This window comes from Talpa europaea (assembly GCF_964194135.1).
Source record: "Talpa europaea genome assembly, chromosome: 7".
NCBI classification, from domain to species: domain Eukaryota; kingdom Metazoa; phylum Chordata; class Mammalia; order Eulipotyphla; family Talpidae; genus Talpa; species Talpa europaea.
Genome location: NC_140074.1, coordinates 125,549,235 through 125,564,035, shown reverse-complemented (window position 1 = coordinate 125,564,035; position 14,801 = coordinate 125,549,235). Strand labels below are relative to the sequence as shown.

The 14,801-nt window shown below is 48.1% G+C and overlaps 1 protein-coding gene across 1 annotated transcript in view; it reads left to right on the top strand.

Annotated features, from left to right (window-relative positions):
* The window catches only part of PECAM1 (platelet and endothelial cell adhesion molecule 1), a gene marked incomplete at both ends in the record, with an annotated part of 52,933 nt that continues 38,132 nt past the window's right edge, over positions 1–14,801 (top strand). Inside the window, 4 exons of the mRNA XM_084238902.1 lie at positions 1–64; positions 151–177; positions 9,727–10,020; positions 13,261–13,566. Of these exons, the coding sequence (XP_084095028.1) occupies positions 1–64; positions 151–177; positions 9,727–10,020; positions 13,261–13,566 (691 nt within the window). The remainder of the gene's footprint in view (positions 65–150; positions 178–9,726; positions 10,021–13,260; positions 13,567–14,801) is intronic.

The following is a 14,801-nucleotide window of genomic DNA, read 5'->3' as shown; positions in this document are numbered from 1 at the left end:
ATGCCGCAGGCCCGGGCCCAAGAGGGCAAAATGTGTCTTGGAGTCCTGCTGACTCTTCTGCTCTGTGAGTCTTTTTCTTTTCCCACATCATTTAAACGTCATGAGAACTGAAGCCTAATGAACTCAACATATTTCTCCTGTCTTTTCCAGGTTCAAGCCTTGAGGGTCAGGAAAACAGTAAGTTGTTCAAGTTTCTCTCTGGCTTTACCGTGTCTTTCCGTGAGCCTGAAGATGCATGTCAGATTGCTTGGGTTTGATGTTTGTAACAATTGAGAAAAATATTCCAATGGAGAGCTCAGGGTTTTTTTTTTTTTCCCTTGTGGCATTTTCAGAAAGTTTTAGAGCAAAACACTTGTTCTAAGTCAGGTTCTAATCGGTGTGTTCTGGAAGGAATGTGCGTTTTCTGGAGGTAGGATTGGGGAGGTGATTTTTTAAAAAAGTGAGTGATTCTATCATTTGTTTTTTGTTATTCTACCATAAATTTCTTATTTCCATGTTCTACCCTGTTCCTCATTATTTTTATTCGCAAGTGAGATATAACCCTTTTGTCAGATTCGTGAAATACATGAGTGCTTCAGAGTTTATGATGCTATAACTTTTTTTCTCCCAAATGATGTAAATTAGATAGTGGATTTTATTTCCCATCTACCCAGCAGGCTGTGATTTTATTTGCCATGTGTTCAGCTCGTCCCGGAAAGGCAGAGCAGGGGGCTTTGTCTTACCTTAGAAGTCTGGCTTATTATGCTTTTTAGACCGATTTTGAATCTTTGAGATAAATAGATTTTGTTGTGCTTCCTCTGGGACCATGTGAAGTGGGGGAGGGCTCGCTGGGCCTCTGGGCTGAATGGAGGGAGAACCCACAGAATGCAATCCCCTTGACAGAGGCCACCTTACTTGGCAAAGAACAGGGGTGCTGGGTCATCCAGGTCTTTGGAGACAGGGGTGTGGATGAGGCTGGTTTGTTGAGCTGTGGCTGGAGGGGAGCTTGGCTGCCAGCAATCCATTGTTCTTGCACGAGCATTCGATCCCCATGGCAACCGTGAGGCAGGATATCCATTATCTTCTGATCATCCTCATTGACCAGGGATGTCTCTGTGCCCCAGAGAAATGACTTGCCCTTGTGAGAGCCAGCGAGCATCGCACCAGAACCCCCACTAACCCAAACCTGACTGTCGGGAGCCTTAGGCCTGACTCACATTTTTAAAGTCATTCTTACTTTGCTTCTTTGAGTCTTTCTCCAATCTGTAAAATGGGGATGATAAGAATCTCCACGGCAGAGAGTCAAAGTGAGGTGTGTGCCCTGAGGGCCGTGACTAAGACAGAATGTTTCCTTTCCAGTAACTTTATTATCCTGTAGAGTCCGAGGGTCAATGCCACCCCCTTACTATCCACTCCTGCCCACACACCCCAGGTCCTGTCAAGACCACGCCCTGGCTCTGCAGCAACCCATTCCCCAAGACTTGCATTCCTCACATCTTCTCTACCGCAGATGGAAGTAACTTGCTCCCTTCCCAGGGTTTCCAGAGAAAGTTCTTAGTAATTTTGGAAAGGCTGTAGAACTGCAGGATTTAGAGCAGGGGGAGGTCTCCACTCCTTCTGCAGGCCTCCACCTTGTTGCACACTTAAGGAAACTGAGGCCCAGAGATGCTAAGTCACTTTTGCGTGGCTATTAGCAGACAGGGGGCTGGGACCAGGTGTCCCATTCCTTAGGCCCCGCAAGATCATGCTGACCCCCCCCCCCCAGCTTGCTCAGGTGACCCCTCCTGCTGCTTCCCTCCTTTCATCTCAGGCCCCTGCCCACCCCCGGCCCTCCTGCTTCAGGAGATGACCTCACTCCATCTTCACCTAGAAAATAGTGCTGTCTGGAGGGAACTCCCTCAACTTCCCGCCCTGCCCCAGCTTCAGGCTTATCTGCCTCTGCACCCATCCTCCCGGCTCCGGCCCAGCTTTGAGGCGCTGTCCACCCATGGCTGATCAGAGCAGCCTGGCCCCGTGGGCCCCGGCTCAGAGCCCATCCCTGCCATCACCCCCAGGGTCTCACCCTATCATTTATTCAGCCTCAGCCCACTTTTAGGATCTCTGCCCCTCTTCTGGGTCTTTCCTTCAATCTCCCAGTGTGACTGGTAACTCTTTGCTGTGGTGGTTGTTTTAGGAAAATGGAAAATCACAAGCTACCCTGCATTTACTATTTTGAGACCTTTTCTATCTACTCCCTTCCTCAGTCAAACATTGCTGAAGGCTGGCTTTTTCTTTTTAAAGATTTATTTATTTATGCATGTAAGAACTGGGGTACAGGCCAGAAATGTGGGGGGTTAGAGGACTCACCAGAGACGAGCGGGGAACAGAACAGGCAGATGGAATGAAACACACTGCTGAGGGGAGCAGCGGGTGAGTCAGGAGAGGTCTGCTGCGCCATGTGTGTAGCTCCCTGGCCAGGGAGTGAACTCTTGCTGCAGTGGCTGCAGATAGCTTCATAGGTTGCGTCTTAACCCCTTGCACCACCAGGGAGACCCTGAAGGCTGGTTTATAGTCGCTGTCTCTGCCTCCCAGTGCCCCCTCACTTAGCAGTCGGGCCTTGGCCCCGCAGCTTCTGCCACAGCATCCCCTCTCCTGAGGGCTCCCGAGGAACTCTCCCAGCCCCTGGCTCTCGGGCCCATGTGCTGCCTTGCACGAAACTTCCTTCCTTGACCTTCTGCACACTTTTGTCTAGTGTTTCTCCTACCCGTGTGACAAACCCACTCCTATCCCCCAGGGGAGACTTTTCCTGAAGTCTGCATGCCTCCCCGCTCTCTGCAGTCTCCACAGCCATGTCCTTCCTGGAGCTCAACCCGCCTCTGCACCAGCACCTCCCCTGGTCCAGTCAGTTCTGGCCTCTCCCCGAACATCACAGGGGGTCAGCGGGTGATGTCTGCTCCTATTTGTCCACCAGACCCCTCAACAGCTGCATCCCCATGACTTTGCTTCCTCCTTATCTTTTTCTAGCATTTTCCAGAAAACTTCCCTTCTACTCTCTGCCTCAACCACCATATCCAATCACACAATCTCTCTGTGTGTGAAAATATACATGAAATGTATTATTAATGACATGTGTTGCTTCCCTGATACTATGCAACCATCACCACGGTCTAGTTCCAGAACACTTTTATCATCCCCCAAATCAAGTCCTTTTGCATCCACTAGAAAGTTCTCAAGTCCACCCTTGCCTATTCCCGCTGTGCCTGCCTTTGCTCAGGCCTCAGCTTCCACCTGCGTCACCATCCAGGCTGTTTATAGGCCTCCAGTCTCTTCCTCCAAAGGCCCAGCGTGACCTCCCTAAAGCGCCAATATCATCCCGTCACCTCTTGAAGGCTGTCAGAACAGGGGCCAGCTTATCAGCACAGAGGGCAAGGTCCTCTGTTCTGACACCTCCTGCCCTAGACTCTGGTTCCTGTGGCTGCCCGTGCCCAGAATGCATTGATTTCTCATGTCCCTGTGCCCTGGGACGTGCTGTTCCCTTGCCCGGAGCACCCCACCGCCCATTCTTGGTCTGGTCCAAGGCCAGGCCCAGGTCGCTTCCTTCAGACTTTCCTTGACCTCCCCTGGTCAGCCCTCTTGCTGCTGACATCACTGCGCTTCAGTCATCTGGGCCGCACCGGCCCGCCCCGTCTGGGCAGCAAGGATGATTTCTTATGTACCCTGTAAGCCCAGCACCTGGCACAGGTGCTCCACAGGGGGCTCATTGAGAAGGACCCAAAATGAACTTGGAGATGGTTGAGATCCACAGAAGAAGATGGGCCAACACGTTCCATGCTGAGCCCGGGAGTTCTTCGGGGACCTTGCTTCATGGCTCCCTGTAATTTTCCTAACAGTGGTGGCTACCCCCTGCCCCCCCTCTTTCTTCCTGAGTCATTTTCAGGTTGAAGGCCAAGTGGCTGATTGGGTCACGATGCCTCATCTTCCCGGGAGCATCTGCACCTGCTGCCTGTGACTTGAGGTAGAGGAAAGCAGCCCCCTTCATTTTAGGATTTTGGGGGTGGGCACTACAGTCCCTGGGTGCCTTTTATAACTTGATCTTACAGGTGAATCCCTGACACTCCTGCAGTATTTGTTGGTCACACAGGCCAAGTCTGAGCTGGAAAACGACCACATGCGGACAAGGCTCCGGGGGGGGGGGGGGGGGCGTCTTGAAGGTTGGCTCCTGCAGGCTGGCGGCCATGATGGTAGAGTCCAGGCCGCTGTTTTTGTTGCATCACCGCTGTTTTTGTGTTAAGTCTAAGAGCTGGGATTCCTACTACAGTTTATCAAAAGTGTTCTCTTCTTCCATCCTGCCCACCTTTCTTTTTCCCGGTTTATTGCAGCTGGCCAGGGGTGTGATGTTCTGTCAGTGAATCAGTTGTCTTATTTAAGCAGATGTGTCTGAGTTACTTAGAAAACAAGATGGTGGAAGTGCTCCCAGGTGGCGGAAGTGCTCCCAGGTGGCGGAAGTGCTCCCAGCAAGTGGGCATCACCCCCCCCCCCCAAAGAATTACCACCTGGAGCTTTAGCCAAGTTTGCTTTAAATTCGTTCAAAAGTGGCAGAGCTCTGAGAAAAGGAACATGAACTTGGCCCAGTCTATAGGAGACACAGGCAGGGATGGGGCTGAGGCTGGGAGCCCTGGAGTAGGGAAGAATGTGACAAGCAGACTGTGAGCTCCTGGAGGGCAGGAACTGTGCCGGGCTCAGTCTCCTCTGAACCCCCAGAACCAGGTGCAGCGCAGGCACAGAGAAGCGAGGGGATACCAACCATGCCCCCGCCCTTTGTGGCACATATACTGCCCCCCCACCCCCACCCCCGCTCAGCTACCTTGGTTCAGTCATTGTTCAAGATTAAAATAAAGTTTCCATTTCAGAGGAGGAAGTGTGGTGGTCTCCAGGGCTACAGGACTCCCAAGGTCAGCGCACTAATGGCTGTCAGGTCAAGGGCGTGGACCCTGGTGTGTCCAACCTGCTTTATTTCTGTCCCCAGCACCGTGTCCCACCTGGGACTTCACCAATCAGGGTGTGTGTCTCATTCAGCACAATGACAGTCAAGTGGCCTCGGCCTGTGATAATTAACCCTAAGAGTCTGGAGGTGTTCCTATACATTAAAATGAATATAAAATTTTAAATGATTTTATTTGGGAAAAATTTAGCAGCAACATGGAGCAGAGATAGAGGTTTAGAAACCTCAAGAGTCAAGAGTTGGTTTTATTTCTGCAACTCACAGAATCTACCTGACATTTCTCCAGCCCTGCATCGGCGCAGGGACTCCACGTCCTTAAATCCAGGTTCCCATCACAGAGGTCCGTCTTGACTATGGTGTGGGCAAAGACAGAGCTCAGGGAAACTCACTCCTTTGCTTAAAGTGATGAGAGGAGAGATGACCAGCCAGGTGACCTGGCCATGCATTTATCTTCCACTCTCCATCTGCTGATAGGATGGAGGAGCACGCACTGGATGTGTAATGGGACTGCCTGTCCCTGCCTGGGAAGGGACCGGATTAATTGGTGTGAAACTAAATACCATCCAAAGAAACTTTTTTCTGAGAGCGCCCCAAGCAGGGCCTTGGGGCCAGGAGCTGATATGGAATAGAGAAAGGCAGACATGGGACTACTAAGGATTACTTCAGCAGGAAACTTGAGTTTAAACCATCTCCTTGCTTTGTGACGCGGACTTAGCAGATGCCTCTTTTTGTTAAATTAATTGCTCATCAGAAAAGGACAGATGTGCATCACTGGATTCTTTTAAAACCTGAGACATGTTAGAGACGAATTAAATTTTAAACTGCTCAAGAAAGAATTGACTATTAAAAGACAGTTTTTACCAGGATCTCTAGCCAGTGTCAAACTGTTCCTTTTGTTCTTTGAAAAAACAAAAGTTACGTATTGCTATTCAATAGGATAAAATAAAGGAGGAAATTTGGGTGACAGGAAAATAAAGACAAGCAAGTAAAACCGGGACTTTTAGAACATAAAATATATTCCAGAGGTTGCTAGGGACAGAAGTAAAATTTTAGGTTTGTACTTCTGAGCAATCAAAGCAAAAAGGAAAACAAGATTCATTAAAAAAAAAATTGGGGGAGGGGACCTCTCTGGTGGCTCAAAGGGTTAAGTCTCAGCACTATGAAGCTATTGGCAGCCACTGCAGCACCAGGTCCATCCCTGGCCAGGGAGCTACCCACATGGTGCGGCAGACCTCTCCTGTCCTGCCCGCTGCTCCCCTCAGCAGTGTATTTCAGTCAGTCTGCCTGTTCTGCTCCCTGCTCTGTCTCTGGTGGACCTTCTCACCCTCCACACCTCTGGCCTGCACCCCAGCTCTTGTGTGCATAAATAAATAAATCTTTAAAAAAAATTGGGGGGAGGGCCTCCCCGGTGGCACAGCGATTGAGCGCTGGCTTGTGAAGCTGCCCACAGCCTCTGCAGTGCCGGTTCGATCCCTGGCCACCGGGACGAGGGTCCCACATGGCCTGCAGACCTCTCCTGCTGCCCGCTGCTCCCCTCAGCAGTGTATTTCGTCAGTCTGCCTGTTCTGCTCTCCGCTCTGTCTCTGGTGAATCCTCTCACCCTCCCACGCTTCTGACTGTACCCAGTGCTTGTATAAATAAATAAATAAATAAATCTATCTTAAAAAAAAATTGGGGGCAAAACATAGATGCATAAACACAGAGATGACATCCTGGATCACACAGAACATTAGGATCCATAGATATTTCCTTAACGGCATCTGTATTAGTTTCCTAGTGTTTTGCGTAACAAAATACCACAGGCTGCGTGGCTTCAACAACAGAAATTTATTTCCTCACAGTCCTAGAGTCTGGAAGTCTGAGGCTGCTGTGTCAGCAGATTTGGTGTCTTCCAAGGCCTCCCTCCTTGTTGCCTTGCAGTGTCCTCAAGTGGTTTTTCCTCCGTGGCTATGCCCTGATCTCTCTTTGTCTAAATTTCCTTGTAAGAGGATACCAGTCAGGTTGGATTAGGGCCCATTTTAACTTATTCAGGTCTTTAAAGGCCTTTTCTTCCAAGACAGTCACATTCTGAGGTACTAGGGGTTAGGCCTCAACATGGGAGTATGGGGTGGGGGTCTGATTCAGTCCTTCATAGCACCCCCTGATGAAGAGCCAAAGCTCTGTGGGTTGATATAGTTCTATGAGGGACCAGAGTGAGTTGGTCCAGACATAGAAATTTCTGGAAATCATTGCTGATCCAAGGAAAAGGGGATTTAGAGATTCTGTGTGACCTGGTACCCATCCATCTGTCATGGCCTGGGAATATTTTCCCTTTTCTAAAAGTGCCTGGTAAGAATTGAACATTAGGAGTGTCGCCTAATCTGTGTGATCTTGTCTGGCCTCGAGGAACCCCTGGTGCCCACTGCCCCACGCCACCTCAGCCCCTGAAGGCCTCTGTGGGCCACATACACTTTGGGTAAGGTCCACACTGGAAGGCGCCACATTTGTGTATGGAGAGTTATGTCTTGGGCAGGGGCAGGGGCTTTATTTTTGTATTTGCTTATAGATGCATAAAGAGATTAGCTGGAAGGCTATGCAAGAAATGAAAATCAGTGGTTGGTTGTGCAATGGGAGGGAAAACTAGTGGTCGGAAACAGAAAGGGAAAGTAATTTTAAGCTCTGGCGTTTTCTCTGTATTTTTACTTTTTGAACTTCAAGTACACAGAATTGTATAATTATAATCATTGGTTCATAGCACATTCTCATCTTTGATTTGCACATATTACCTTTTGCTTTATTCATTTTTAATAACATGATGAATTCATCCAACCACACTACTCAACCCAAGAACCAGAACATTAGCAGTGCCTTTTTTTAAAGATTTTTTTTTTTTTATAGAGGCATGCTTTTTATTTATTTATTTGTTTGTTTGTTTGTTTTTTGTTTATACATGCACTGGGTACAGTCAGAAGCGCGGGAGGGTGAGAGAATTCATCAGAGCCAGAGCGGAGAGCAGAGCAGGTAGAAGGACCGAAGTACACTGCTGAGGGGAGCAGCGGGCAGCAGGAGAGGTCTGCGCGCCATGTGGGACCCTCCTCCGGTGGCCGGGGAGCAGCCGGGGATCGAACCGGCGCTGCAGAGGCTGCGGGCAGCTTTGCAACCCAGCGCTCAACTGCTGCGCCACCGGGGAGGCCCCAGCAGTGCCTTTTTTTAAAAGATTTATTTATTTATACAAGAGCTGGGTTACAGGCCAGAGGTGGAGGAGGGTGAGAAGATTCAGAGACAGAGCAGGGAGCGGAACAGACAGACGAACCAGCAACGGGCAAGACAGGAGAGGTCTGCCGCACGATGTGGATATCTCTCTGGCCGGCCGGGAATCGAACCCGTGCTGCAGAGGCTGCAGATAGCTTCACAGCGCTACGCTCAACCGCCTGAGCCACCAGGAAGGTCCCATTAGCAGTGTCTTTATCTACCTGCGTGCTCTCCCACTCCTACCACCCTCCCCTAAAGGTGACCACAACCCTGATTTTTTAAATATTAATCTTCTGCCCATCCACCTTTCTAAACTTGCATTATTTCAAAATAATTTGTCTGTGGGCTCTTCAGGGTATTCACATAGATACTGATCATCTGCCTTTGGGGAGGGCTGAAGAATTTGACAGCACTATTCACTCAAGCACTTAAATCTCTTAACTGTTTCATTCATACTTTATGAAGGTAAATGCGACCGGAGGCTAACAAAACACAGACGCCGTAGCTCTCAGCCCCGGCTGAAAGATGTCAAACGGATAGCCTCCGTGAGGATGGAAGTGGATCAGGGAGACTTAAGAGGTTTGGGGTTTTTGAGAGGTTGAGCGATTTGATGTTAAGGTCATGGATTTTAGGTCAATGTGATCCCTAGTCAGCTGACTTCTGTTATCACCTACAGTTACTGGATAAAAGCCAATTAAATGTTGAAGAAAATGGGCCAGAGGTAATGCGTGTAGCTAGTTGATCTGAGGTCCAGTTTCTGGCAGAGCCTAGGTAGGTAGGTGGGTCTTGTGGCTGATTTGGGGGCTTGACCAGAGACTCCCCTCATTGGGAGAGGAGAACCCGTGGCTGTTTGCTGCTTGGTGGCAGGAGGGAATGGGCAAAGCCAGTGGCTGACTCAGAAGTGGTTTCTCTTCTTCACCCATGTGCTGAGGTCTCTGAGTCTGTCAGATAGAAAATGCCAGCTGGGGCCGTGCTATTTTGGTCAGGCCTGGGTGGCGAAGCAAAGTTCCTGGGCGTGTGTTAGTATTGTGGTAGCCTTCATTAATCAGCAGTCACTATATTGGGTCCTTTCCTGCCCCTCTCCAGGAAGTCTTGCAACAACCTAATAAGTAGCGATTGCTGCCCCATCTTAAGCTGAGAAAACTGAGCTCAGAGAGGTCATCACACAAGGTCAGCCAGCGATGAACCAGGACGTGGATATTTGTCTGTTTGAATTCTGTGTCCTCCACTCCCCCCCCCCCGGGGGCCATGATGGGGCAGCTCACAGCTTGATATATCTTATGGACAGGTTTTATTTGTCACACTCTGCAGACTGCCACCTGGTCTTGGCAGGAATATGAGTAACTTAGTACCAACTGCCCCAGGCTTGAGCCACTACACGCAGTCTTACCCACCGGCCCCTGTAAGACTTTGGGAGCTTTGGATACAACAGTGCACAGGATGTGATAATGACCATCCAATGTGGGGAAGGTCATCAGAGTGATGTTGTTTCTGAGATAACAGGTATGTCTGAACTCTTTCCCTCTGGCACGTAGCTTTCACCATCAACAGCATCCAAATGGATATCCTGCCGAAGAATGAGGTGCAAAATGGGGAGAACCTGACCCTGCAGTGCAATGTGGATGTCAGCACCACCTACCATGTCAAGCCTCATCACCACATGCTGTTCTATAAGAATGATGTGCTTTTTTACAACATCTCCACCATGAAGAACACAGAGAGTTTTCCTGTTCCCCAAGCCCGAGCCTATGACTCAGGGACCTACAAATGCACTGTGATTCTGAACAACAAGGAGAAGACCTCTGCAGAGTACCAGGTGTTCGTGAGAGGTGAGTCCCTGGAACTTAATGTAACGCAAGCCGATGACCTGTTAGCACCCGCAGGAGCAAGAACGGGAATTGAGTGCATAGTTCACAACGGGTGTACCTGCATCATTCTTGTTGCTCACCTGCCTAGCATTTTCCTCTTCCATGTCGGCACTTTTCTCTCTTCCATGCCCTTGCACACACTAGTCCCTCTCCAGGGAGACCCCTTCTTCCTCTCATCTTTATCTTATCTTCTCATGAACAATTTCTCTTTCAAGACTCAACTCAGAGATCTCATACGCTTTCCCAAACAAGTGGATCACCTCCAGGGTCCCAGGCCTTCCAGCTCTTTTGCTCTCTCTGTGTTCACTGGTCTATATGGCTCAGCGTTGACCCTGAATTCTGCAGTCCTTTGCCCGGGTTAATCTGAGCAAATCCCTTTACACTGACATTCTCACCAGTGAAGGGAAGATAACAACGACACCCAGATCGTTACTGAGAGGATGAAAAGAGATGGTGCCGGTGGAGTGCTTAGTGTGATTTCCAGCACACGATCACTTCCCAATCGGTGGCAGTTACTATTTCACCCCACACTGCAACGATATCTAACACATCTGTTTACTCTTCTGGACTGTCAGATCATGAGGAAAGATTTTTTTTTTTGTATCTCCAAGAAAGATTCTGGCTTAAAGGATGCCCTCCATAAATGATTGTGGAACAAAGTTAACAGATATAAAGGGCAGGTAGCAATGGAGAGGGATGGAAAAGCAAGAGGGGAATCATTGCAGGAAATGGGTGTTCAGAGATAAAGGGTTGCATCCATCCATTCATTGGTTTAATTCCTCAAGCAGCATTTCCTAAAGTTGCGAAGCAGGGGGAAACCAAGGGCTGGTGGTGAAACGCATCCAGGAGGTCCCAGCTCTGGAGGCAGTTGCAGCCTGGTAGGGAAGAGAGCATTTCAACAAATGATTGTGGCCCCATAGTCATGTGATCTGAGTGCCTCAGGAGCACACGAGAGGGAGGACACAGTGCTCCCTGGAGAAGTTAGGACAGCCTCCTAGAAGAAGGGACCTTAGGCCCAGAGACAGAAGAGGTGTCAGGTTTGCATGATGATGAGTGGGGCAAGGTCTGATTAATTGGAGGTAGCAAAAGAGGGAGAGGTAGAGGCTGAGAAAGGGGTTGGGATCCCAGCAGAGCACCCAGTTCTTGTGCCTCTTGGGGTCTTCATTTCCTCCTGTCTCTCAGACAGAGACAACCAGGTGACTCTGAATGCCCTTGAAGGTTTTTTGTTTTGAGGATGAAACAGGACAGCAAGTAAAGCGTGTTCAGTACCAGGTACCGAATGAATGAATGAATGAATGGCCCACCCATGCTCGGCTCAGGCCATCCTTAGGGGGGATGACACACGGGAGATGGCAGACCCAGCAGGCAAGTGCTGGGGTCATTTTCCATTCACTAGCCTTGACTCTCTGACCACTTTCTTGTCAGTCTTTGAGGCTCCCGGGGAAGCATGTGGCTGCATCCAGCTCCAGGCCAACTCCTCCTGGGGGTCCTGTGGACACTTGGGGGGCATGACTGGCTGGTCATCTCTTTGTATCATCAGAAGCAGCAGCCACAGGGATTCAGGCCCATCCTTCCCCATCTTTGCTGAGAGCAGGGGAGGAACAGAGGCCTGGGCATTGATGTTAGCGACGAGGAAAGATGGGCAGATTGCAAATTTGTAAAATGAGTTTTGAAAAGAAATGTGCTGGCGGCCTTTGGAAGCTTAAGGTAATTTTTCTTAAAACTTGGACAATTTAATGGACAATTTAATGGATTCTGCCCGAACTTCCTTGACAACAGCTGCCATGATGGTCATTTTTGCATTTTTATGGTCACTTCTATGATCGGAAGTCATTAAAATTGTTAATATTTTTACTTCCAGTAAGAAGAACTCCCATGTAGGAGGAAATAAACAGTTATAAGTGCTTTATACACTTTGCATTTAACCCCGGCAGTATCACTGGGAGAAAAACGTGGCTCCTGCCCGTTCCTGGCATGGCCACTGGGGCTCAGGAACTTGAGTGGCATGTGCCAGACTTGGGATTCATCAAAGGCAAAGCCAGAGTTAGAACCAACATTTACTTGATCCTAACATTGGTCTCTCTCTGCCTCTTTATTAATAGGATGGGTCTTCGTGGTCGATAAAGGGCACTTCATTCATTCATTAGACATTGACCAAGTCCTTCCTCTGAACCAGGCAGGGCACCCGACAGGTGACAACAGTGGTGTGAATGCAGCCAGGTCTCCTTCCCAAGAGGACACCTCCTTCTCTGAACTAACTAGGTTGAACAAGCTTCCTGAGAGCTGTCAGTGACCGGGTGAAGTGGCACGTCAAGGGAGAGGCAGGCTGAGCTGTCTGACTCAGGGCTGAAGCTTCTCGGCTCAACCACGGACCTGTGTATCTGCTCTCAGCCAGGTTCTCCCCAACCTGATCTCTTCACCTGATGCACTGGCCCCTCCAGCCCTTTCTCTGCTCTAGAAGGCCTTCCTGAAAAGCCACTCACATCCCTCACCACAAGCAATTCCCCGCACACATGTACCCCAATATGTCTGAGCCCCCATTCCACCTCATCTGTCTATATGATACCCCTTCTCCAAGATCAGGTCCCAGGACTTCTTTTCAGACCCCCCCAGACACTGCTTGGTTATTTTCACCTTTGCTCAGTGAACTGGGGGAACATGCATTCCTCCTCTGTCCCCACTCTCCCACCCCAAACTCTGGCTTTGGAGTCAGACAGACTTGGGGTCAACTGTCAGCAGCCACGGGGCTTGTTGACTATGAGCTGCTGGATGGGTCTTGAATCTTTCTGGGATTGAGCTTCGTCTGTAAAATGAGCATAAAATCTCTCTGGCTTGCTGACGCAGGAGGGTTGTTAGGAGAATTACATGGAGTCATGGATATATAGTGAAGAAGTTTGTGGCTGTCATTCGGTAAATGACAACAATGACAGTAATAGTAATAAATACTGGCGATTTGCTTTTATTTTAATGCTAGCTCACATGGGTATTATAAACATTGAAAGCACCAACCTCATCTTAAAGATAGTTTGTATGTCTCAAAACGCCTGAACCAAGGTTCTAGGTACAAAGGTCAATCATTGCCTGGCAGGCTGGGTGTTCTGAAACATGACAAAAGAACCTTCCAAGCACCATGACTCAGCTGAGGGAAACTCCTGCTGCTAGATCAAACCGATGCTAATGGACTTTCTCTTCCCCCCAAAGGAGTGCCAAGTCCTCAAGTGACCCTGGACAAGAAGGAGGCCATAGAAGGCGGGTTCGTGAAGGTCAATTGCTCTGTCCCTGAGGAAAGGCCTCCCATCCATTTCGCCATTGAAAAATTTAAGCTTGATGTCAAAGAAGCCAAGCAAAGAAGAGAAAAGACTTCTCAGAACCAAAATTTTATGATGATGGAATTCACAGTGGAAGAACAGGACCACATTATCTTTTTCCACTGTCAAGCTAGCATCTTTTCTGGGACCCACGTGGAGTCCTCGCAGACTGTCAGGAGTGAAATGGTCACTGTGAGGGGTCAGAGTCCTGCTTTTATTTTTATCATTCTTTTTGCTTGGCTGGTTTAGTAAGGGAGGAAGGGCCCAGAACGGGGATGGGGTTGGAGCCTCTGGTTGGGCTGTGTTCTCAGGATTATTCTTAATGACCTTCTACTTTTCAAACCTTTTCTTTGCAATACAGTTTATATATATATATATATATATATATATATATATATATAATATGTATGTGTGTATATGTATATATGTGTGTATATATGTATATACACACATACATACACATTTGTGTATATATATGTACCTGTATATATTTGTGTATATATGTACTTGTATATATTTGTATATATATGTACTTGTATATACACATATGTGTGCATATGTATATATGAAATATATATGCGTAAAATGTATACATATATAAATATGCATCAAAATATATTTACAAATTCCCCAAACAGAAGTTTCACAAAGAATACCTAACCTTAATGTATGATGCGCTCTGTTCTATTCTATTTTATTCAATTCGATTCAATTCAATTCGATTCTATACTTTCAAACACTGGCCAAGACTCCCTGGAGTGATACTGTGGGACCTGCAGTTTGGAAACCAAGGCTTTAAGCCATACAGGTCAGACACCAAACGGTGGGGACTGGAGAGTATTGGGAGGGGGGAGGGGACACAGGTCTTCAGTCTTTGCCTCCCACATTTGGTGAGGGGCTCCCCCTCTGTGCGTGTGCCCAAGACAAGCAGAGCTCCAGGGCAGGTAACAGCAGCTCCCTGTCACCTGTGGGGGAAGGACTCATGAAGCTGGGAAGAGTCAGGGGATAATGCAGGTGGCCTCATTATCTCCTGGGATAATAGGAGCCCTAAAGTTTGTCATAGATGACCCTCTGCTTTCAGCAGCTTGCTTTACCCCTGCCCATTGGGTATGGATATATGTATACAAACTTACATACACAACATGTGATCCTACATACATATACACATAATACATAGTACACACTATATATACATAATTTACAATATGCATGACATAATAGGAATATTATGTATATCATTTATTTATCTTTAATAGGTAATGATCTATTTCTGATCATAATAAATGCATGGTATGTGTAAAATTTTCAGAACATGCTATAAAGTATAAGGTGATCATAGTACCACTTACCACAGAAAACTACGAGTAGTTAGACATTCATGCATGCACAGTGATTGTTTTCATTGCTTCTATTAAAAAAAAAAAGCACCTATCA